General features: G+C 37.4%; 1 protein-coding gene across 1 annotated transcript in view; it reads left to right on the top strand.

Moving 5' to 3' along the window:
* The window catches only part of abca4b (ATP-binding cassette, sub-family A (ABC1), member 4b), a 48,575-nt gene that overhangs the window by 11,005 nt on the left and 11,238 nt on the right, over positions 1–26,332 (top strand). The window contains 25 exon segments of the mRNA XM_082172749.1: positions 4,407–4,496; positions 6,583–6,823; positions 6,971–7,110; positions 8,495–8,569; positions 8,575–8,610; positions 9,360–9,509; positions 9,511–9,558; positions 12,471–12,676; positions 15,132–15,308; positions 15,862–16,084; positions 16,278–16,499; positions 17,845–18,049; positions 18,130–18,222; positions 18,358–18,573; positions 20,725–20,902; positions 21,016–21,147; positions 21,229–21,368; positions 22,848–22,985; positions 23,157–23,338; positions 23,791–23,890; positions 23,975–24,180; positions 24,428–24,482; positions 24,647–24,715; positions 25,179–25,336; positions 25,557–25,681. Of these exon segments, the coding sequence (XP_082028875.1) occupies positions 4,407–4,496; positions 6,583–6,823; positions 6,971–7,110; positions 8,495–8,569; positions 8,575–8,610; positions 9,360–9,509; positions 9,511–9,558; positions 12,471–12,676; positions 15,132–15,308; positions 15,862–16,084; positions 16,278–16,499; positions 17,845–18,049; positions 18,130–18,222; positions 18,358–18,573; positions 20,725–20,902; positions 21,016–21,147; positions 21,229–21,368; positions 22,848–22,985; positions 23,157–23,338; positions 23,791–23,890; positions 23,975–24,180; positions 24,428–24,482; positions 24,647–24,715; positions 25,179–25,336; positions 25,557–25,681 (3,605 nt within the window).

The raw sequence follows: 26,332 nt of genomic DNA, 5'->3' as shown, positions 1-26,332 counted from the left end.
TGTGTACCAATAAATTGTCTATATTTAAACAAGTAGCAATGCAATGAGGAAATACATTTTCTACTTTTATTAAAGATCATTATAATTAATCAATAAACGATAAACCATTAATTACACTGGTCTACAGCCGAAATAAATGTAGTCAAACTTTACTAATTCATGTTTACTGAGAATTATATGCTATTGGGTCAGTATACGAGCCTTGACTTGGGAATGGCAGAGGATAAGTGAGTAATAAAGGGAAGGGATCACTGGAAAACACTAAAATACATCTTTGACTGGATCTATGAATATATCTATGACTGTTCTTGCTTTTTAGACAAAACAATGAATGATAAAATCTGAAGCTGGTATTCCGTCATACATGATAGGAGTTGCATCATGTTAAGTCATGGAGGATGCAATCACCATGATCACTCTGCTGAGCAAATTGCCCTATATCAGCTCTAGAAATCTTACAGCAGGGGGTGCAAAACTCAGTTCCTGAGGGTTTAGTTCCAACCCTGCTCCAACTCATACAGTACCTGTAGTTTTCAAATAAGCCTGAAGGACTTGATGAGCTGGATCAGGTGCGTTTAATTAAGGTTGAACACTAAACTCTGTGGGGCTGTGCTCTCTTTTTTGTCAGTGTTTGATTTTGCAAAGGGACACATTTCTGTTTAGCCAAAAAGAACAGAGATGCAATGCACTTGTAGCTACATAATATGTACAGTATAGAAGTAAAATGTAAAATCGTAAAAAATGTGGCATCTGTTTAAATAAAAATGTATTATATAAAAAATATACAGTACCAGTCAAAAGTTTGGAAACGTTACTATTTTTAATGTTTTTGAAAGAAGTCTCTTATGCTCATCAAGCCTGCAGTTAAAAAAACAACAACAAAAAAGTAATATTATGAAATATTATTACAATTTAAAATAATGGTTCTCTTTTTTAATATACTTTAAAATGTAATTTATTTTTGTGATGCAAAGCTGAATTTTCATCAGCAAGTACTCCAGTCTTTGGTGTCTTATGATCCTTCAGAAATCATTCTAATATGCTGATTTATGATCAATGTTGGAAACAGTTGTGCTGCTTAATATTTTTTTTATAACCTGAGATACTTTTTTCAGGATTATTTGATGAATAAAAAGTTAAAAAGAACTGTATTTATTTAGAATAGAAATCTTTTGTAACAATATACACTACCGTTCAAAAGTTTGGGAACAATAACTTTTTTTTTTTTAAAGAAATTAGTACTTTAATTCAACAAGGATGCGTTAAATTGATAAAAGGTGATGGTAACGATTTATATTGTTAGAAATGTTTTTATTTTGAATAAATGCTGTTTTAATGAATAAATGCTGTTAACGTTTTACTCATCAATGAATCCTGAAAAAAGTATTCCAAAAAAATATATTAAACAGCACAACTGTTTCCATCATTGATAATAACTGAGTATCAAATCATCATATTAGAATGATTTCTGAAGGATCATAAGACACCAAAGACTGGAGTACTTGCTGATGAAAATTCAGCTTTGCATCACAAAAATAAATTACATTTTAAAATATATTAAAAAAGAGAACCATTATTTTAAATTGTAATAATATTTCATAATATTACTGTTTTTTTGTTTGTTTGTTTTTTAACTGCAGGCTTGATGAGCATAAGAGACTTCTTTCAAAAACATTAAAAATAGTAATGTTTCCAAACTTTTGATTGGTACTGTATTTACATTCACTACTGTTCAAAAGTTCATTAATAAATCATGGTTGTATCAGTGTATCACGGTTTCCACAACAATATTAAGCAGCACAACTATTTTCAACATTGATAATAGTAATAAATGTTTATTGAGTTCCAAATCAGTGTATTAGAATGATTTATGATGGATCATGTGATAAAAAAAGAAAAAAAAGAAAGAAAATGCTGCCTTGGTGAGCATAAGAGACTTTTAAAAACATTTAAAAATCCTTTAAAAGGTTAAAGGTGCAGTGTGTGATTTTTAGAGGCATCTAGTGGTGAGGTTACGAATTGCAACCAACAGAAGTTACGGTGGCCGACAGGAAAATATGTCTTGTCTAATGCTGGGTACACACCAAAAGATAATCGGGCTGATTTTGGGCCGATTTCTCCCCTTCCGACAATCCTAGCTATGTCCCGATTATCTTGATGGTTTAACAGATTATTTTATCAGATTTTCCCTTGGTGTGAGGTGTGTTAAGAGTGTCCGAACCTGCTCGGAAGAACGTCGGAGCCGCTCCGATCGCGAATCGTAAATATTAAACATGTTTAATATTTACGATCAGAAATCCTGATGTGTGGGGGGAACTCCGAGGACAAACACGCGCACGCTCTGGAGATTATCACGTGAAACGAAACAATATCCAATCAGAAAGCGAGATGATGGAAGACACGGTCATTCTCACACACACACACACACACACACACACACTTGCAGGAAGCTTAATGTTAAGATTTAGTATTCATAAGTGTAAATTTCGAGGAAACAAGCCTTTGTTTTTCATTTTAAGAGCAGAAATTTTACAATACCTAAACACAATATTGGGTTTGAAAAATAAGAAAGCTGCAAAGTGCGTTTCAATCTGTAAACATTTTCAATTTTTTTTTAACTTTTAAGTTTGTCACTGTTTATGTATATGTCTTTTTATGTTTGTTTATCGGCTTTACTCTTTGTACCCCCCTGACTGTAATTGTATAATTCTTAAAATAAAAATAAAATAAAAAAAAATAAAAAAAAGCTGAGTGTTAAGGGTTCAGTGAGGTTCTATAGACTAGAGGGATTAAATAACTTTTTCTAAAGAGACAATAAATCCAATAAAGAATAAATAAAGACAATAAAGAATGAATATATTTCTGTATAAAAGGTTATATATAATGGTAGGTACAATGGTTTTTTCACGTGAATTTTCTGTGAAAATCATTCCAAACACTATCGCAATTTCTTCCTGCATATCGTCCGTCATGCTTATTCTGAAGTCTCACGATATTTTGCGAGATTTCCTGTGTTCATAGTCGAGACTCTGGTTGAAAATCTGTTTGTGTGTGGTGTGCTGTCTTTGTCACATCATGGCAGACCACACACTATAGGAGCAAAACGCTTAAATCTAGGATTTTTTGTCCTCATGTTTGTGGTCTGTCACATTTTGAAAATCTTATAAGATGTAAAAAATCTTTTGGTGTGTACCCAGCATTAGACATCAGAGAGTGGCCAGTTAAAGGGATAGTTCACTTTGAAATTAAATTTTGGTATGTTTTAGCTTACCTCAAGGGCATCCAAGATGTAGGTGTCTTTTTTTCCACAGTAGTTTCAATTTTTATATTTTTAGGTCAAACCGTTCTTGTCTGTCAGTCATATAATGCAGGTCTATGGTCACGGTCTCAAAGAGCATGCACAGAGTCCAAATTAAAAAATTCCCCATCGTCCAAATTAAACAATTCCCCATCGTAAGTACACATTGATGGCCTAAGACACGAAACGAGCGGTTTGTGTGAGAAAACGAACAGTATTTATATCGTTTTTACCTCTTGAACACAGCCACGTCCAAGTGATCTGAGAGCGCGATCAATGTGTACTTACGATGGGGAATTGTTTAATTTGGACGATGGGGAATTGTTTTAATTTGGACTCTGTGCATGCTCTTTGAGACAGTGACCATAGACCTGCATTATATGACTGACAGACAAGAACGGTTTGACCTAAAAATATCAAAATTGAAACTACTGTGGAAAAAAAGACACCTACATCTTGGATGCCCTTGAGGTAAGCTAAAACATACCAAAATTTAATTTCAAAGTGAACTATCCCTTTAAGAAATGAGGTTTCTTTACAAAGATAAATTAAGAAATTATGTTTACTTAATTATTCATTAAAACGATGTTATTGCGAACATTATTGTTACTTGTTCATCATCGTGTCAGTGTTTTATTCGCTGACTTTAGCTAGCTACTTGATACGAAGAACAACTTAGTGACAAAACGCGCTCTGTAGTAGTTTGTCCATTTAGGGCTACTGTAGAAACATGTCGGCGCAAAATGGCTATATCGAAGTAAGGGGACCCGCGGTGAATGTAGATAGAAACGGCTCGTTCTAAGGTAATAAAAACATAACAGTTCATTATGTAAGGTCTTTAAACACCACTGAAAACATAGTTATGTATATGATATTGCATTTCTGTCAATATTACACAGTGCACCTTTAAATGGTGATATGTAATGTATTTTAATTTGTACTTTTAAAAAAGTATTAAAATGACGAAATAAAGCTATTGAAAAACATGTTTAGAATTGTGTACTCAAAGTAATTATATACTGATTTGTAACCTAATAAATTCTGACATTTCCGTTTTTTCTTGGTTTCATATAAACTCAAACGTCTCTTTCCTTCTCTCTGTGTTTAGTTGCCCATGGTCCTGGATAATCACACGACTGGGATGGACCTGCAGTTCTGGGGTCGAGTGCTTTCAGCAGTGTCTGACAAGCTTCAGGAGGTAAGACTGCTTGAGAAAGCTCAGTTCCTCTCCCCCTTTCAAGACCCTTATTTTAGCATCCAGGAAGCGCCTCATTTCCCTTCAGCTCTTCAGAAAGCTCCAAGAAAGGGGTTAGGAACGTGTGTGCGGATCGTTTTTGTCTATCGCATCAGAACCTCAGTTGTACGGTTAAATCACCATAATCTCGTGAAGAGGGCAGAAAGCGTTTATATGACCAGTTCATGCATGTGTGTCATCACTCCTGTTTTATTATTATGTCGAAAGGACATTCCACTGAGGTCACATCCTGAAGGTGGAGTACATTTCTTTCCCTTTTGCTTGGGTGACAGAAAGCCTGGCCAACTATTGCTATCACCCATCTCTAAATCCATCTGCGCTGAGTGGGTCTGAATGTATGAATGGGAAGTAGGGAGTAAAAGTATTAGTTTAGTCGAGGTTGAGCAATTACTCATTACTCATACTGAAAGCCTCTATGGAAATCTTCATGTTTTCACTTACACTTATCTTGACCTGGTTTGTCTTACTTTGGCTATCATATTGTGAATTAGAGTTCACGACCCATGGAAAAGTGCTGGATCACACGTTCACTCGTATTTTGACACAGAGCAGTGTTTGCTAGGCTTTGTGGTGCAGTCTGGAGATGAATATGAGCATAACAGCTGTGAGGATATTTGCCCCCCACAGGAATTCTCCCTGATGCATTTCCCTTAACATCAGAGATAACATCAGATAACATGATGTCTTTTATATTGTTCTAGAAATAGAAATTGTTTTCTTTAATACACTTTAATACACAGAATACAAGGTATTCTGAAGCAATTTTAATCTTTTTTTCTTTTCTCTTTTGTCACTGGGGTCCAAAACAGCATTGGACATTGTATGGACAAAAAACACTATTTTTGTGTGTTGTTTATTTCTATACAAAGTTTACCAGCTGGATTAGATTGATCTTGCATGGCAGAATTCAAAATCGGATCAATTCCAAACCTGGTTCTCACCTTATGTTTACCTCCAGGATGCCAAATTCAGCCACAACTGTACATGAAGGTTTATTTAGGGATATCCTCTTCAAGGAGATGCGTCTTTAGGTTGCCACGTGTATTGAGAATAGTTCTGGCAGATAAGAGATGTTGACCTGGATGGAGAGGTTTAGATAAGGTCGGTCAACCAATTAGGCAACTTACTGTAAACAACCGTCTAGGGCACATCTCTCGCCTTTAAAAGAGTTTTTTTTTTTTTCATTTCCTACATCAAATTCTTAAACTTCCATTTGATAACTGTACTATTTGTCTAAAATAATAATAAAGAATGAAGAGGTACTCTAAGGTTCATAGGTTTGGGGTCGGTAAGATTTTTTAATGCTTTGAAGGAAGTCTCTCATTATCTCATAATTCTCATTTAAGCTAAATTTATTTGATTAAAGATATAAAAATAGTGTGAAATATTGTGATATATTATAATTTAACATAACTGTTTAATATTTTAATACATTTTAAAATTATTTTAAATGTAATTTGTTCCTATGATGGTAAAGCTGAATTTTCAGCATCATTATGCCAGTCATCAGTGTCACATGATCCTTGAGAAATCATTCTAATATGCTGATTTGCTGCTCAATAAACATTTCTTCTAATTATTAATGTTGAAAACAGTTGTTCTGCTCAATGTTTATGTGGAAACTGCGACTTTTTTTTTTACAGGTATGCTTTAAGGAATACATCCAATTTTATAGTTATTCTTAAGTAAGAGTGGTGCTATTACAGCCATAATGACTTATACCCTTAAAGAAATAGCTAACAAAGCGCTGCTTTTTTTTTTGTGGATCATAAAAATAAATGTTTAGCAGAATGTCCAATTTGCTCTTTCTTATACAATTAAAATAGCTGGCAATTCAAGCTCAAAAAGGTCATTAACGCATCAAAAAATTATCATTCAAGATGTTTTTGGCCTGAAAATCTGGCCTTCCTCCATCTCTCCTGCCCTGTTGCATTTAACACCCCATATACATAAATTAATCTGTACATACTGTGTTATAGTTTTGATTTTTAAAACGTTTACATTTACTAAAATGTCCTTTTTCTCACAGCTTGTAGAGAGGCCCAGCTCCCAAGACTTGATGCGGGTCATGTACTCCATCTTCCAGCCTGGGGGTCCCTCTTCCTTCAGTCAGCTGATTTCCACTGTGTCAGATCTGTTCTGCGGATACCCTGAGGGCGAGGGCACCCGGGTCTTCTCCTTCAACTGGTACGAGGACAACAACTACAAGGCTTTCCTAGGCATCAACAACTCAAGAGGACATGAGAGCTACACCTATGACAAGACAGCAAGTGAGAGCTGTTAATCAGTTTGTTTCAGTTTGTTTCTTTTTTTTTTTTTATAAATCACTCTTATTTTCTTTTTATTTTTGTTTCTATTCTTCACTTTCTCTTTTTTTTCTTGTTTCGTTGCTCATTCACTCTCTCTGTGGCCCACAGCTCCATTCTGTAATGGATTGATACAGAACCTGGAGTCGAACCCTATTACTAAAATCGTGTGGAATTCAGTGAAGCCTCTGGTGATGGGGAAGATCCTGTACACCCCAGACTCCCCGGCTGTCAGAAAGATAATAAAGAGTGTAAGATTGTAAAATCCACCCACTCGCACACATGCATTGTCAACCAAATCAAATACTACCATTCAAAAATATTTTGGGTTGATCGGTAAGATTTTCTCTGAAATAAGTATCTTATGCTTATGCGGCTGCATTTATTTGATCAAAAATACAGTAAAAACAGTAATATTGTGAAATATTATTACAATTTAACTGTTTTTATTTTAATTTTATTTTTTAAAATATATTTTAAAATGCAATTTATTCATGCATATAAATTGCATGAAAGCTGAACTTTTAGCATCATTACTCCAGTCTTTATTGTCACATGATCCTTCAGAAGTAATTTTAGTATGCTGATTTGATGTTTAAGAAACATTTCTTATTATTATCAATATTAAAAACAGTTATGCTGCTTAATATTTTTGTGGATACAGTGACACATTTTTATAGAGTTTAAGAGCATTTATAAGAGATATAAATGTTTTGCAACATTATAAAAGTCTTTACTTTTGCCTTTTGAATAATTGAATGCATCCTTGCTAAACAAAAGTAATAGTTTCTAAAAAGAAGGGAAAAAAAATCTTACTGACCCCAAACTTTTGAATGGAATACAGTACAGAAAAAAATCTGGGTTTCACTTTATTTCGATGGTAGCTTTAACTCTGTGACTATAAATAACATTGCACCTACATGTCTACTAACTCTCATTAGAGTATTAGTAGAGTATTAGTAGACTGATAGGGTTTGAATAAGTTGACATGTACTTGCAAAGTTACTATAGTTAGCAGAATGTCTATTCGAGGACCATCACAGTAAAGAGTTAGCAGATATTAAGCAGACAGTCTACTAATACTCTACTATGAGAAGTAAACATGAGAAGTAGACATGTAGTTGCAAAATTGCTTCAGAATGTTCAAAAGGGTCCATCAAAAAAAAAAAAAAAAATCAAAAAAACCTGAACATGAAATTGAGACTTGTCTCAGTATTTGGTTTATCTCTCTTTTTCTTTAATAACAGCAGCATATGAGCTGCGTGAACTCCACAACTGTAAAACCTGATGATCATTTTCTGCATGTTAATTTGAGATAATCCAGCAAGCGTATTGTGTGCTTCAACAGTCAGGGCACTGGAATATATTTCCATCTGGATGGTTGTTTTTGTTTCAATGAGCTGGAACATTTCCAAGTCAATTATTTTGTTATTGTGTATCCCTAAGGTGCCATGTAGACATACAGTATGACACTGACAATGCTATGGATTCATGTGTGTGTGTGTGTGTGTGTTGTGTGTGTGTGTGTGTGTGTGTGTGTGTGTGTGTGTGTGTGTGTGTGTGTGTGTGTGTGTGTGTTTGTGTGTGTGTGTGTGTGTGTGTGTGTGTGTGTGTGTGTGTGTGTGTGTTCTCCAGGCCAACACTACTTTCGAGGAGCTAGAGAGGTTGCAGAAAATGGGTAAGGTCTGGGAAGAGGTGGGACCACAGCTATGGAGTTCTTTCAGAACAGCGTCCAAATGAACATGATACGGGTAACATATCTGTTTCTTTTCATCTCATACCCACACATACAGTACATGCACACACATACACACACCTCTCTTCACATGCCACATTATGCAACTAACGTCCGAATATCTAATCCTCTGCCCTCCTTTAGTCTATGTATGATCTCTCATGGGATTAAGTTTTAATTTGTATCATCTCTCATGATATGGTATCTAATGTATAAGTAAATTCATTCTCAAATATTGTCTGAGAGTATTTGTATAAACTGCTGTTTAAAAGTTTTGGGGTCAGTAAGATTTTTTTTTTTCTAAGAATAATACCTTTCAGAAATGCATTAAATTGATCGAAAGTTACAAGTAAATATAATTATAATTATAACATTCTTTTCATCAAACACATCTGAAGAAATGGACCATTGCTCTTCCTCAAAAAAAAAAAAAGAAAAAAAAAAGCAGCACAAACTGTTTTCAACATTGATAATGATAAATCAGCTTATTAGAATGATTTCTGAAGGATCATGTAACACTGAAGACTGGAGTATGATGCGGAAAATTCAGCTTCAATAAATTACATTTTAAAATGTATTAACATCGTTTTATAGCATATTTTAACATAGCATATTAACAAGTTTTTTTTTTAAAATAACACTGTTTTCACTGTATTTTTGATCACATAAATGGATTCTTGGTGAGCATAAGATACTTTTTTGCAGTGTGTGTTACTGTCCTTCATTTCTATTTCCAACTTTCTCTCTCTTTCCTCCCCACTGTAGGACACACTTAGAAACCCCACAGTGATGGACTTTTTGGACAGGCGTCTAAAAGAAACAGAGTTCTCTACCAAAGACATCCTTAACTTCCTGCACAATGGTCCAGCAGAGGATCGATATATGAACATGACAGACTTTGACTGGAGAAATGTCTTTCAGTCTGGCTGATCAGGCTATTCGGATGCTCAACCAGTACAGTGAGGTGAGATCAGTCATCAATTCAGAATAGGATTAGTTCACCCAAAAAATGAAATTTCTCTCATTAATTTCTCACCCTCATGTCGTTCCAAACCCTTTGTTCATCTTCGGAACACAAATTAAGATATTTTTGATGAAATCCGAGAGCTGTCTGACCTCTCTATGAACAGCAACACCACTACCACTTTCAAGGCCCAGAAAGGTAGTAAAGACATCGTAAAAATAGTTCATGTGACCACAAGCGGTTCAACCATAAGGTTATCGAGAATACTTTTTGTGCGCAAAAAAACAAACCCAAATATAACGACTAGATTCAACAATCTCTTCTCCTCCATGTCAGTCTGCTACGCTTTTCACGTAGAGTAAACAGTGCAGAGCTTCCCGGTTCTATGTAAGAACGCCGCCTCATTATTGGCCAGCTCCTGCGTCAGCATCACACGCATGCCATGTGTCGTGCTGCTCATGTGAACAAGCGTTGACCAATAATGAGCCGGCATTCTGACGTAAAACCCGGAAGTGGGTCTTACAGGTTCGGAACGAAATGAGGCTGGGTAAATTATGACAGAATTTTCATTTTTGGTGAAATAACCCTTTAAGGATAAATTAATGATCCAATTTCAGCATCTTTCAGACCACATCCACAGGTGTAAAAGTAATATTATTTACCACTGTAAAGATATTGTAAAGATATTTGATATAATAATAAATATGAAACAATCACAGGTGGTGTGTCCGGTGAAAGCCAAAAGGAATATTATTTAGCACTTTAATATGTTAATATTTGCAAATATCTTCCATGAATAGAGTCAAAATTAATTTGCATCCTTTGACCTTGAGGATGCAATTGAGCTCTTTCTAGAAGAGATGAAAGTTCTATCGATGTAGAGCATGTAAAGCATTCCTCAACCATCCTTGCCGTTCCTCACTTCACAGAATGAGGCTCTTTAGCTCTCGTTCTGCGGAGTGCTGATTGCTCTCAGCACATCACCACAAGAAAGACCACTTAGCACAGCTATATAGAGCCCACCGTGGCCAGATGGGTGAAAGGGAAAAGAACAAGCAAGCTGTCAACAGCATGCAGGCCCCTCTATTGTGCGGCTGTGATTAAGTGGAGAGTGGGAGGGAGAGCCAGGCCTTTGCCAGTGCTGTGTTGTTTTTGTGGACAGGGGGCTTCATTGAGAAACAAGAGGGGCAAATCACTCTGTTACCTCACCTCCCCAACCACAACCGGCCCCGTAAGCTGAAGGCCTCTGCCCCGCAAATTGATTAGATTGGGACGGCGATGGTGGGAGAAAGCTATCATAGAGTGACCCAGCCTCCCTTTGTCTCTCCCCGAGCGGCGAGCCATCGTGCTTTACAAACAAACCTTGCTTGTTTAGCCCATTAGCTATAGCTGTCATCGTTCAGCCCTGCTCAAATGTTACCTTGAAGAGCATAATTTGTCACTGAAAGAAATTCTCTCTATTTTTGGTTTGTTTGTGGTTTTTCAGGGGTGTGATCTCAAGCTGAGTGCTTCTGAATGTGAATGTTGTGTTTTTGAATTGAAATGTGTTTAGAACACGTGAGTCCTGCGGGGGGTCCCATTGAACCTTTCCATTCACTTGTTTGTTCGGGACCTCTGGTGGCATTGTACATTACCATGAATGACTCCATTAGATATGGTGCACATGAAATAGGAGGCCTCTCGGCTCTAGTGCGGTGGCATGTGATGTGAGAGCGAGCCGTTCACTCAGCTATTGTACAGCAGTCCTCCAGTGAAGAGCCAACACAGACTCTGTGATTTTTCCCATGTCATTGGAGCGCTTTGAGAACGAGAGGCCTGCTATGTGGAGAACGGCTTCGGCTCTTGAAAGCGTGACACACACACAAACACACACACACATTATTACACAACATTATTAGTTCCAGTCCTCGATTTTTTTCTTATTGGCCGCTTGTCTGTGTTTGCACACTCTAGAATGTGATGGGAGACTCTTTCTGTAGTTACATTGTTACGGCAGTAGGTGGGGCAAGTGGCAAGCCCACTTATTCAAAAACAATAATTTACTCAGCAGAATGGCTGCGTCTGAAATCGGATATTCTCTTGAGTAGGTACTTATTTTGAATGAGTAATAAGTAATTACTTCATAACTGCTAAAATAGTACATTCTATACAGTATGAATGTGTGCGGTTTGAATGTAATCTGGATGTACTACATTCACCATGTTGTCATTATCATGTGACCTGCCTCAGTTACGTTGCCTTCACTGTCATCAACAAATCCTCTCCCATGGCCTCATGGGATAGTAAAGTGTCCATCTTATGCACACTTCAGAATCTCGCCAGAAGTATCGTCGGGTACTTTTTGCCTACTCTTTTATGAATACTGTGAATTCAGACGTACTTCTTTTGTCACATACTGTTTTTCACCTACTATATAGTAGGGAAGTATGCGATTTCGGATGCAGCCATTCATTTGTTTAAAAACACTGATTCATTCCATAAGTGAAGCACGGAGATGCACAACGGTTCTGTTGTTGCTTCGTTTGGAACTATTTTCATTGGCAGAGCAAAAATAGACAAAGTAACTGGCAATATTGTGTCTAAAATGTAAAAAATTGATCTAACTAATTTCTTTTTTATTGAATGGCCTGTTGTATAAAAAAATTCACATTTGCAGTGTGCTGTTTGTCTGAATATTCATAACAACAGCGGGACAACAAAACTTGCTCGTGCAATATTGCTTCTTCTCGAGCAATGAATAAAAAGTACGAATAGCTCATGTAACTTTTCCTGCATCGTCTGTATATCTATACAGTATATGATCCACTGTAATTATGGATGTCACCACAATCACATATACGATTCAACATTCAAACACACATTGTTTTCTATTTGCTCATATTTACACTCTTCTTCTTTTTATATCTTATCAGTGTATAAGTCTGGATAAGTTTGTGGGTCACATGGATGAGAATCTGATGACCCATCAGGCCCTGCACCTGCTGGGGGAGAATAAGTTCTGGGCGGGTCTGGTTTTCATGGACATGTACCCCTGGACCACAGACGTGCCCCACCACGTCAAGTTCAAGATCCGAATGGATATTGATGCAGTGGAACGTACCAACAAAATCAAAGACAGGTGAGATGTCATGATGTTGAAATGGCCTGATTGTTCACTTGATCTAATAAGGGTTGTTCCTTATATAGGGTCAGGCTGGGTAGTTCATGAGACACAGATTAAGAGAAACCACTGAATTAGAGTGAAACTGAATCTGTTTGACATTAATCTTAATCGCCAATTTTAAAGAAACCATTCCAGCCTTTAGAGGACTTCTTTACTCAGACAGATCCTAGTCAAGCAAGCAAATGTTTAAATCAATCTTGAGGGAGCTTTGAAGGAACATTAAATTAAAGTTCATGTCTCTTCTTTCAGAGTACATGTTTTGATTCAGATTTTATATAACATTTATTGTGTTAGGAGAGAATGGAAGATCTTCTCTTAATTGTTCATGCAAGGTGTTGCTGCTCAACACACTATTGTTAGAGAAACAGAAAGAGAAAGAGCGGGCACAATCACTTTCTCCATGTGTGCTGCACACCGCAAAGTGACACCACTCATTACTGAGAGTTTCTCTGAAGCACAAAACATGCCTGCAGGTGTTAGTCTGGTCACATCTCACTGTAGCCGTGCCTCTTTAACAAACGAAGACAAACAGCAGAGGATAGAATGACACTGTGTGTTCATCAGCAGAGGATAGAATGACACGGTTCATTGTGTTTTCATTATTGTGGTCATAATGCAAAGCGCAGCCACCACAAACAAACAATGTGAATTGAATTACAAATTGTGAATTTTTTTATTTTGTGTGTGTGTGTGTGGCACTTCTCCTAGTCATTTTAAGCATATGTTGTTATGGTATGGCTTGTGGAAAAACAGGCTTTATTGCAAAATGTCAGCATTATTATAATTGAGATTAAAGCCAACTTTCTTGAGAAGTCTTCCCAGCAAACTAGGAGGTTGACATTTTCTTTACATGTACATGACAAACTACTCTCTAAATACTCTAAGGTCCTGGAATATTCATATACAGTAGTTTATTAACCCCCTGAAGGTACCTGAAAATGCACATTTAGAGGCCTACAGTTGCTTTGAGTATTATTTCCAGTGAAACAATCATTCACTTAACAGGTTTGTTCAAACAACTGATTAATTCAAGAATGAAACACAACTACTGTGATGATGGTTCTGTTGTTGCTTCGTTTAAAACCATTTTTTGTTGGCAGAGCAAAAATAGACAAAGTAACTGGTTATAATTTATCACATTGTTTCCATGTGTTGTCTTACTTTTTTCTTTTGTTCTCTTTAGCTACATTCAGACTGTCAGTCTATATCCGATTTTTGTGCATATCCGATTGAAATACGATCAGATTTAGCAAGTGTGAACGGCCAAAATAATTTTTTTTGCTGATCATTTTGGCTACGTTCACACTCTCAGTCCAAAAAACGATTATTTGTGTATCCGACAGTAATCTGATATACAATTATTATTACAGTTTAAACTTGTTAAATCTGATCAGATTTCAATCGGATACACATAAAAATGGACTGACAGTTTGAACGTAGCCTTTTTACATTCATATGTGGTTTGAAATAAGAGTGTTTCTACACAAAAGAAACTTATCTAGACACAGGTGCAAAACATAGGTAACCATGGAAACAAACAGCGACACATTTGACAACATAGGAGACAGATAAGCGGGAACATAGGCTACGTTCACATTGTCAGTCCAAATCTGATTTTTTTTCCCCATACGATTGGAATCTGATCTAAATTTATTGAAACCCACATTATGTATTGCAACTGTTATTGCTCTGAGTTTCTGTGGTCCCCTGTCGGTTGTCGTCATTGTTTAGTGTGCATTTTCATTACCTGAAGTATCTCCTGAGTATTTAGATTTCTTGGATTAAAGACTATTGAATTTTAAATTTTTGAGTCATTCATGTTGGATTACACAGCAAATGTGACGTGCTTGAAGGCTGAATTTTAATTTAGAATTTGAAATCGAATTTTTTTTAATGTGATCTCAGTGTAGCCCAATGACAGTCTATAGAGTTTTATTAGGCGACATCGAAAATAATTGGAAATACTGTAGCCTATGATTTACTGAATGAGCTCTGTTGTGTGAGAACTGTTGGCCACTAAGGATTAATGCATTTTTACTGCATTAGAAAAATTGTAAAAAAATATACACAACTGTTCAAAAGTTTGGGATCGTTAATATTTAAGATGTTTTTAAAGAAGGTTCAGCAAGGGTGAATTTATTTGATAAAATTCAGTAAAACAGTAATATTGTGAAATATTATTACAATTTAAAATAACTGTTTTCTTTTGGAGTATATTTTGATATGTAAATTATTCCTGTGATGGCAAAGCTTAATTTTCAGCATCATTACATGCATACGTCATGCATGACATTACATATGTCACATGATCCTTCAGAAATCATTCAAATATGCAGATTTTCTGCTCAAGAAACATTTCTTGTGTTTTTAAATGAGCACCAAACTACTAAATGCCCTCCTTTTCTCTTAGGTACTGGGACCCTGGTCCCAGGGCAGACCCTCTGGAGGACCATCGCTACATTTGGGGAGGTTTTGCCTACCTGCAGGACATGATTGAACATGGTATCCTCAAGTTACACACAGGTCATGACTGGCCTCTAGGTGTTTATGTGCAGCAGATGCCCTACCCCTGCTACGTGGATGACATGTGAGTGATGGCTAACTAATCCTTTCCCATATCATCACACCAGTTTAAATGGATATTCCACCCAAAAATGAAAATTCTCTCTTAATTTGGGTGTGTGGTGATCATAGCCAAGAACAGGCAGGACAGGTAGTGAACAGATAAGATGTATTTCTTCCAACCAAAAGGACCAAAAGATAATATACAGGGGCAGATATAACAAAAGTAATTTTCAAACAAACTCCATGTAAATACAGGGTGAGTACCTTCATGTCGGAAGACAAAATACAAGAGACAATAGAAGTATGTATGCAACCAAAAAGTTTTGGTTCCCTTTGACTTCCATTATATTTTTGACTATACAATGGAAGTCAATGGGAACGTGACCGTCAAGTTAGGAACGACATATGGGTGAGTAAATGTTCACAGAATTTTCATGTTGGGTGGTCTGTCCCTTGAAGTCCATTGCAATGAAGTACAAAAATGACTCCAGTTGCAGTATTTCATGGCATATCATAGTTCTCAATGAAACCTTGCAATTATCCAATGGATCTCATTTGTTTTGTCCCATATCAAGGTTCATGCTGACCCTAAATCGCTGTTTCCCCATCTTCATGGTGCTGGCCTGGATCTACTCAGTGTCTATGGTGGTGAAGAGCATCGTGCTGGAGAAGGAGATGAGGCTGAAGGAGACACTGAAGGCCATGGGCGTCACTAATAGAGTCATCTGGTACACATGGTTTATCGACAGTTTCCTCGTGATGTCCGCCAGCACCGCTCTGTTGACTGCCATTATCATGGTGAGGAAGAAATGTGATGACTGATGAACTTTGTCCCTCTGAGCCTTTCTCAGACTTGTTGCATTGTGACCTCTGCTGGATGTATGTTGTTAGTACATGGAGGGTCTCTGTCTCTCTTTCTCTCACTCTCTCTGTACACAGCACTGTTTTAAATTAGAAGAGTATCTTAATTATTGAATGCCTTTGTCCTCAGGCTGGAAAAGTGCTCAATTACAGCGATCCTATCATCCTGTTCCTGTTCCTCCTCACGTTCACTGTGGCCACTATCATGCAGTGCTTTCTGATGAGCGTGTTCTTCAATAAGGCCAACCTGGCTGCAGCATGCAGTGGCATCATCTACTTCACCCTGTACCTCCCTCATATCTTCTGTTTCGCCTGGCAGGACCGCATTACCAAGAACATGAAGTTGGCTGTGGTGAGTCCACTTCTCTTCAGTTTGATCCAATCTAAAACGGCAGCATTTAAAGTTGCCAAAACCCCCAAAAATCTGTGATTCTCAACCAGGGTTCCGGGGATCAGTAGGGGGCCTTAACAAACTGTGAAAGGGCCCTCAAGATGACTAAAAAGTTTTACAGTTAAATGAATATGATTATATTGAAAATAATCAAAATACAAAGTTCTATCATGAAACTCTAGATGGCGCAGGCTGATAGGTCCTTAACTCAATCTGCCTGCAATCACACCATTCTTTATACACTTTAAATTATATGATCAATAAGTTGACAACATATTTTGATGAGTTCAAGCAATTTTCAACTTTTTTTATTCAAGTTATATAAGATTCATTTAATTTTTTTAAAGTCAGTTTAATGTAATTTAAGTTGAAATGACTTAAATTATTAAGTGCAATCAACTTAGATGTTTAAGTATTTTTTTTACAGTGTAGGGCACAGCTGATTGGTTTCTGCTGTATCAGTAGCCAATGAGCTCACTGCTCAACCTTAAAAACTTGGTCAGCATTTGTTGTAGCATTTGCATCATGCTTTCAGAAAACCTCCACCTTCCCCAGCTCCACCTGTATAGATCTGCTACAGGTATTTATTGTATGCTATTTTGTATAGCAGCAGCATGTCTTTCTTGCTCACAGCAATATGTTGTGTTTGTGTTGGCAGTAGCAAGTCCTGTACTTGCTCTGCAGCAGCAGCAACAATCAACAGCAGCAATAAAAGCAGCAGCAGCGTAGCAGATCTATTCCGCCAATACCAAACCAAACCATCAACATTGTCATATCCATTACCATGCCAAACACTACTAGAGTTGTCATGACAGAACTGTATTCATAAAGTAAAAAGCTAAAGACACATAAAATAAATATGTAAACAGAAATGTAATTCTTATATAATACTATAGTATAATAAAACAATATATAAAAAAAAAAAGAAGAAAAAAATTCCATTTAGTATCTGTTGTTTTCAATTGAAGAACATAAACTTTTAAAGTTACCACATTATTTGTGGTTAATTCATTTCATATATCAACACTCCCAGTTTAAAAAAAATTAAAACAAGCAGCTTTGTCAAAATTACAGCAGAAATAGTCCGTATCAGGGAGCTTTGGAATATTGTATTGGACAAAGGGATGCCTTCAAGTAAAATAGTTTGAGAACCACTTCTATAAATGTAATTAGCATGAAGTCTTATTTAATTTAGAAACTATTTCAATATAGAAAGTCATTCATTTATATTTGGACTTTACATCTGATTGGTCAAAATGGCTCTTGCATGTAGTTAATGTTTTGTAAAATGCTCCTGCTTTTCTAGAGCTTGCTGTCTCCAGTGGCCTTTGGTTTTGGGACAGAGTATCTATCCCGCTATGAGGAGCAAGGCCTGGGTCTGCAGTGGGACAATATTGGTACCAGTCCTCTAGAGGGTGATGAGTACTCCTTCTTCACTTCTATTCGGATGATGCTATTGGATGCAGTTCTTTATGCTGTTTTGGCTTGGTATCTCGACAACGTATTTCCTGGTTCGTTTCTTACAAAGCACTGCACTGAATATGCTAAACTACTATAAAAGAAGGCTTACTTTTTTCCATTGGCTTTTCAGGCCAGTATGGCATCGGTCAGCCATTTTATTTCCCTCTGCAGCCCTCGTACTGGCTGAAGCCGACACCTTTACCCTCACAGAATCCAGATCCAGGTATGGTTGATTTTTTTACACCTGATATAAACGTCCATCTAGGATGATTCAATCACAAGTTGGCAGCATTAAATACATGTGTACACAGGGCCTACATTAGATTTATTTTGTGAACACACCTCTGTTTCTCTGTAGGCCCTGAGATGCCTCTGGTAAATAACTTGGAGAAACAGGAGGATGTTGAGTATGGTGGCCTTTCACCGGAGCACAGGGAATGCAATGGTTCCCGCAGCAGCAAGCACTGCAAGCACAAGGAGAAACGAGAGAGGATGGAGAAAGAGAAAGAGCGGGAGGAGCATCTAAAAATACACGAAGAGATTCAACAAGAGGAGATCCAGCCTGTGCACGATGGTAAGGATGCCAGTTGGGTTGTGCGTCATTTACAAATTTGAATTGAAAAAAACTTTCCAGGACAGAACTTTCAAAAAGACTGCAAAATTGTAGCCTGGAAATCCAGACCTAAATCTAAAAGATTAATGGTCTGGTGTCGATCAATGAAAATCGGCCAGCTAGAGGGGCGGCACCAAGCAAGCATGCATTTGAAAATCTCACAGCACGCAATTGGATAACACTACGACCAATCACAACAATAAACCCCATACGCTTAGCTACCAGGGGAGCTAACTGGTAGATTAGACTCTTCTGGTCGGCAAAACAGCAAAAACACCCTTCTTGCAAAGGAACGATTCGAGCGCCGTCTTCTGTTCCTCTTTTGGGAAAAAGCCAAATCTAACTCGTTCATTGTAGCGGCCAAAGCCGTTTCAAACCACTGCTATTTATCCATAGGCATCTTGCAATGTTTACTGATGACTTCAACGTCACAGCGCTGTCATCATCTGTTTAGCTCGCCTCTGGCCCGCCTATATCAGATAACCCGATGTGATTGGTGCAGCTCAGATCGAGGGGCATATTTAATGAGCTCCATTGATCGACACCAGAGTAACTCGCTGAGCAAATTCAACTTGTGCTCTCGCGAGAACTCTGGTTTACCAGGGTAGCAAAATTGTAATTCAAATTTGAATTGATGTCTCAAAGAAACTTAATTATAAATTCAAAGGAATTTATATAACTGTACCATAAGTGAAGTTTTAACAGTCAAGGGTTACAAATTTACATTTTAAAATATATTCATATAGAAAACAGTTCTTTTAAATTTGAATAATATTTCACAATATTGCTGGGGTTTTTTTTACTGTATTTTTTATTAAATTCAGCTTTGCTGAGCTTAAAGGGATAGTTCACTTTGAAATTAAATTTTGGTATGTTTTAGCTTACCTCAAGGGCATTCAAGATGTAGGTGTCTTTTTTTCCGCAGTAGTTTCAATTTTGATATTTTTAGGTCAAACCGTTCTTGTCTGTCAGTCATATAATGCAGGTCGATGGTCACTTGTCTCAAAGAGCATGCACAGAGTCCAAATTAAAACAATTCCCCGTCGTCCAAATTAAACAATTCCCCATCGTAAGTACACATTGATGGCCTAAGACACGAAACGAGCGGTTTGTGTGAGAAAACGAACAGTTTTTATATCGTTTTTACCTCTTGAACTCAGCCACGTCCAAGTGATCTGAGAGCGCGGGCGGGTATAGATATATACAATAGATGTCGCCTTGGCTACGGTTTCGCAGTAGCCAAGGCGACATCTATTGTATATATCTGTGCATGCTGTTTGAGACAAGTGACCATAGACCTGCATTATATGACTGACAGACAAGAACGGTTTGACCTAAAAATATCAAAATTGAAACTACTGCGGAAAAAAAGACACCTACATCTTGGATGCCCTTGAGGTAAGCTAAAACATACCAAAATTTAATTTCAAAGTGAACTATCCCTTTAAGAGAGTTTTGAAAACAGTGAAAAATGTCCCCAACATTTTGAACGGTATAGTGTTTATAGAATTGCAATTTCACTTATAAATACAGTACAGAATTAATGGAATTAAATGTCATATACATATTTGATGACAACTCTCGGTTTAAACAGCACTTATTAATTCGAATGGAATGAACATAGGCTTAGAATTGGCGGACTAGATCTGCTGCGTCATGCTGCATGAGGGAAAGCTACTGCCGAAACATACACATAAATACGGTGAATAGAATGCAAGCTGCTGCAGGGAAATTAGGGAGAACCCCCTTGCAGATCTAGGCAGGTGGTGCTGGGGAAGGTGGAGGGCTAGGAAATGATGCGCTGTACTGAGTTCGGTATGGAAATAAATAGGTTATGTAGATGGAACAAACGATTGATTGGCCAAAGCGGTCGACTTTGAGTGAACCAATCAGCTGGTCATATTGAGTCATATGGAGTTTCATGACTGAACTGTGTGTGTATGTACACTATATATATTTTGCAGAACTAATCCTTTTTTATTTATATGTAATTTTGTAGAATTTCTTTGATTTGTGTTTCAGTAATTTCTGTAGTACCTGTATATGAACCCAGACCTGTTATATTGTCAGTTATCTGTTTGGTTTAGTGTCCTTATGGGTATTTTCCCGCAGGAAATCCATTCTTTGAGCCAGAGCCGGAGGGTCTGTTAATAGGAGTGTCAGTGCAGGACTTGGTGAAGGTGTATTCTAGAAACTCAAGACCTGCAGTGGACTGTCTTAACATGAACTTCTATGAGGGCCAAATCACTTCTTTCCTGGGTCACAATGGGGCAGGAAAGACCACCACTTTGTGCGTCCTTACATTCTCTTTATCCTTTGATAACATTGATGATATGGAAATATAAATGCCATCTAGTTTGTGTCATCTTGGACTCATTTCTCATACATCTTGTACTGTTGCAGGTCCATATTGACCGGGTTGTTTCCCCCCACCTCTGGAACGGCTTACATATATGGGAGGGACATTCGTACAGAAATGGACACCATACGACAATCGTTGGGCATGTGTCCACAATACAACATCCTCTTCAACCAGTGAGCACCTGTTCTTTGCAAGTGGACATAATATTATAAATACTGCAGTCTGATAGGTATGTTTCGTTTTATTTCACTCAGTCTGACAGTAGAGGAGCATATTCTCTTCTACTCTCTGATGAAGGGACGCGAGCGCAAGGAGGCCGAGCAGGAAGTCGAGGACATGCTGGAGGACCTGGGATTGCCTCATAAACGAGATGAGGAAGCACAGAACCTCTCTGGTGGGTCTTGATGCAAACATGAGACAATAATCTGGTAATCTGTAATCTGTTATTAAGGGTTTTTTGAGTTTGCCCACTCAGGATCTGTGTTTTAGACAGATACTTAAAAATCAGGGGAGACGGGGGGTACTGGAGAAAAGCTTCTTATTTGGAGCTAATCTGGGTTAGGGATAAAATGAAGCTTCTCCTATAGGGTAAACATGGAAATAAGTGTGTTTGTACACTATACTGTTCAAAAGTTTGGGGTCAGTAAATGTTTGTTTTTTTTAAAGAAATTAATACTTTTATTCAGCAAAGATGAATTAATGATTTTTATTTTTAATAAATGCTGTTCTTTTGTTGAACAAGGCGTTTATAACAAAGTTTTGCTTAAATCTTTCATCATCTTTCCCTTATAATAGATCACTCTTTAATCATTTACATGGCCTTTTTTTATTTACTCATTATTTGTTTACACATTGTTACATGCCTCCTATGTGTTCATTGTGTTTTTGGTTTAGTCCTGTGTCTGTTTAATTAGTTATGTCATTCACCTGTGCCCTGTTAATTTAATAATTAAGTTGTTTGCTCTGTGTACTTACAGTAAACCCTCAGTTCTCCCTTAGTCTCTGTCCGTTGTCGTTAATGTTTGTGTGGTTTTCTCCTGCGTTTCTCCTGGTTCCTGAGTGTTTGTGATTAAAGTCTGTTTCCTGCAATTATTCCTCGTCGTGCAAGTTAATATACCACGTTACGTAACAATTATCAGCTTTTTAAACATATTTTCAGTATTCACTGTTAACAGTCAAATTAATTTCACAACATTTGGAGTCATACTACTACATACTAAACGGCTCAAATTAAATGAGAAACCCTTTACTCGTACAAATACTTAAATAGGTAATTGTGACTTTGTTTTATTCTTTCTTTCTATATATCTATATAAACTGTATATAAAAACTTGCTACATGTACTAGACTAACTGGTGCTTGTCTAAGCACTTACATATTGTTGCCTTTTTGTTGGTTTAATTGCTTCTGTTGTTCTCCTCAATTTGTCATTAAGTCTACTAAATGATTGAATATAACTGACATTATATCACACAATATGACTTCATATATCACAATTGCGACTTGGTCTTGTAATTTCTACGTGATTTCTCTTTAAATCTCAGAATTGATACAGTGCATCTCCCAATGTGACTTTATATGTCACATTATTATATAACAATATAACATTATTTCTTATTTTTAACTTTATCTGTCATTTGCATGTTTTATTTTTTACTCTGAGGTGAAAAACATGGCTTGCTTTGCATAATGACTGTGCCAATGTTTCAAATGCCAATGTTAATTCCTGAGACAATTCCTGGGTGTCATTGTGCCTTAATATCTCTGACAGTATCCACAGAATATGCAATTTTAAATGCATTTTTGCTTAAACTTCCACCAATATCTATAAAGTCAGTGTTTTAAACAATTTGTGTTTCGACTCTGTCTACAGGGGGTATGCAGAGGAAGCTGTCGGTGGCGATGGCTTTCGTAGGCGGTTCTAGGGTGGTGATATTGGATGAGCCAACGTCAGGAGTGGATCCATACGCCAGGCGCTCCATTTGGGACCTGCTACTCAAGTACCGCACAGGTACTGCCATCTTCTGGCTAAAGATAATAATGCAGGATTAAAAAGACAATCACTGCAAGAGACTTTCATTTGTAGAGCTGCTCATGCAATAAGATACAAATCTTATCCTCCTGTTGTTAAATATCTGTATCATCTCTTTCTCTCTCTCTCTTACACGTACACTTCATCCAGGCCGCACAGTAATACTGTCCACTCATCACATGGACGAGGCAGACCTGTTAAGTGACAGAGTGGCCATTATCTCTAAAGGTAAATTACACTGCAGTGGCTCTCCTCTCTTTCTGAAGAACTGCTTTGGAGTGGGTTTCTACCTCACGCTGGTGCGTCGCATGAAAGACCAGCGCAAGAAAGAGGTGAGACTTCTGTGACAGTTCACCATGTTGTTGATTCAATTCTTGTTTTCATTTTGTTTAGATATTAGAGTTAAAGATTTTTATTTTATTTGGGATATCTCTTTTTATCACTCCATAATCAGAAAGTACTATTTTAGGAATAAAATGTTATATAAATCAAATCCCCTCTGTAAAAACCTTCACAGAATGAGACTGGAAGTGCTACTGAAGTGGAGATCTCATTTTGAGAAAACAGCCTTTAAAGATGTGTATTGTAATTGAAATCTACTGACTCAAATAGATAAAGTGTAATACAATAGACACTTTATTACGTATTTTGGATATTTTCTTTTCATTAGTCTGAAAAAAAGGCACAATATGGTAGCAAAATAGCCCCAAATCTTTGGCTGTGGTTCTTAAAAGTACGGTATTTCGACTGTGTCCAGTAAGTGTTCTTTGTCTGTGCTCTTCAGAATGAGTGTGACTGTGCGTCTGAGTGTTCCTGCTCCTGCTCCTCCTGCACTAGATATAAAGAGGAGAGTCAGGCACTACAGGCCGAGAGAATACTGGACGGTCAGTGGGCTAACAGCTCAAAATATTCATTGATTTAACAGCCTCATTTCTTCAAAAATGAATACTTTTTTCATCTCTACACAGGGAATGTTGAGAGCATCACTACTCTGATTCATCACCATGTACCTGAGGCAAAGCTGATTGAAATGGTCGGTCAAGAGATGACCTATCTGCTCCCTAATAAGGGTTTTAAATATCGTGCGTACGCCAGCCTTTTCCGAGAACTGGAGGAAACTTTGGCTGACATGGGCCTCAGTAGCTTTGGCATATCTGACACATCACTAGAAGAGGTTGGACAACATTTGTTTCTGCGTTATGCTTTAGCAACCATTACCATCAGTGATAACAGTCAACAGACTGCGTAATGTATAGCTACAGTTCTTGTGTTTCAATTTTCTGTATAATTTTAATATCCATTTTTGGATGTTATTATATATATATATATAATACTAAAACAACGCTGGTTGTTACTGTGCAAAATATATAGATAAGTGTGTCCTCACTAATGATTTAAGACACTGTGTTGTATATATTTAGATCTTTCTGAAAGTTACAGCAGATGGAGAGGCAGCCAACAGCTCTGTCACACCAGGTAAATATCCTCATATTACTTATATCAACAGCCATAATACCTATAATATATATCATTAAATTAATTCAAGTCCTGTACTTTCCATAAACCAGGAGTTTATGGAATAGTTTATGATTGTCTTTTAAATCCCTGCTGTGTTTGACTGTGTCAAACTACCCCCTCAGAGCAATGGATGCTACAACAGAGGAAAAATAGTTTCTTGAGAGACAGAGAGACTACGAACAATGTTGAAGGTGAATCGAGATCCCAGATCTCAGCTTTGCTTAGCGCTCATGCTAAGAAGCTAACAGGGTGATATGACGGGTTTGACTGAGGTGCTATGCTTTGTGTAGAGATAAAGCTTCTTGAGATACAGTAGCTCTTGGCAGACATCAGATCATCTTAGACCAATACGCATTTCCATGCTGCTCCATGCTGGTTTGTGCTGATTAGTGCTGGTCTAGCTGGCGAACCAGTCAATCGTGCTGATTGATTGCCGGAAAATGGTTCTTGGTTAAGCTAGAAAACATATGGGGTCTTGCTTGTTAAAGCAACTAATGTGGTCTTGCTGGTTTAGAGGTTTGAGCTGGTCAGTTGTCTATGGTTAATTAGCCAGGTGAGGACAAACCAGCAGCCAAAATAGAATGCTGTTGAGCAGCTACACAGTTTATACAGCAGGTCTAATTCGATTATGCCTGTATCTGGTCTGGTTTACAGATGCAAATGGTGTGGGGAGCCCAGTAGAGTCTGACAACAGTGGCGGTAGAGCCTCCAAGCAGGTTAAAGGCTTCAGCCTGGTACTCAAGCAGTTCCACGCTCTTCTGGTCAAGAGATTTCACCATGCCACACGCAGCCACAAAGATTTCCTTGCACAGGTAAGGTGAAGTTTGCATGTGGACACAGTGTTATGAAAATTAGGAAATTTCACCCAAAAAGGATCATTCTGTTATCCGTTCCAAACCTCTGACTTTCTTTCTTCCATTGAATACAAAAGTACAATTTCTGAAAAATATTCTGCCCACTTATTTAATGCCATGTGTTTTTTCTAGAACAGACAACAAGCAGAGGTTTTCTTTACATCTTGCTTTTTTGTAGATTGTTTTGCCATCCAGTTTTGTCCTTATTGCTTTGGTCTTCACTATGATTGTCCCACCATTTGGAGAGTATCCCAGTCTGACCCTCACTCCATGGATGTACGGACCACAGTTGACCTTCATCAGGTGAGATCAGCTGTTTAGAGTCTAAGTGCGTTTTCACACCTGTAGATTGTTTGCTTTGTTTCGAAGCATCGTAAAATTGTTACGATGTTGTGATTTCTTCTTGGTTCAGTTCGCTTTCACAAGGCAACATTTCCAAATGGACAAAAATGAGTTAAACGAGTCAAGTGTGAGTAAAGTCTCCTCTCATTGGTCCGCGTGCACCTGTTTATGTTCCAGGATTCGTCTCATAGCGGTCATTATATATTACTTTAGCATTTTAGCAAGGCTTTGTTTGTATTTTTATGTGTTTTGGACAGTTGTTCTGAAATATGTTTGTTCGACCAAATTTTAATAAGGCATTTCACTTCGTCTTTGCTCCAGTTTAACCTGAGATTCTTTTTGAGAGGCATTAGCAAAACACACACTGCTGCTTTTCATGCAACTTACGTAATTACCCATCATATATTGTGATACAGCCTGGTTCATTGGTTTATCGGGTCGGGTTGCTTTCTCACCACAAGCGAACAGCTCCACAGTTGTTGCAATTGGGCTAAGACCACCTCGCTGATGCGATCTCGTAAATGAACCGAATTAAGGGAGAAAATGCACCAGGTTCCAAAACAAATGCTCCAAATTAGCCAGGTGTGAAAACGCCCTAAGAATCTGTTTATG

Source organism: Leuciscus leuciscus (assembly GCF_965113295.1).
Source record: "Leuciscus leuciscus genome assembly, chromosome: 6".
In the NCBI taxonomy this organism is placed as follows: Eukaryota; Metazoa; Chordata; class Actinopteri; order Cypriniformes; family Leuciscidae; genus Leuciscus; species Leuciscus leuciscus.
The sequence above is the reverse complement of the archived record's forward strand: the minus strand, read 5'-3'. Positions and strand labels throughout refer to the sequence as shown.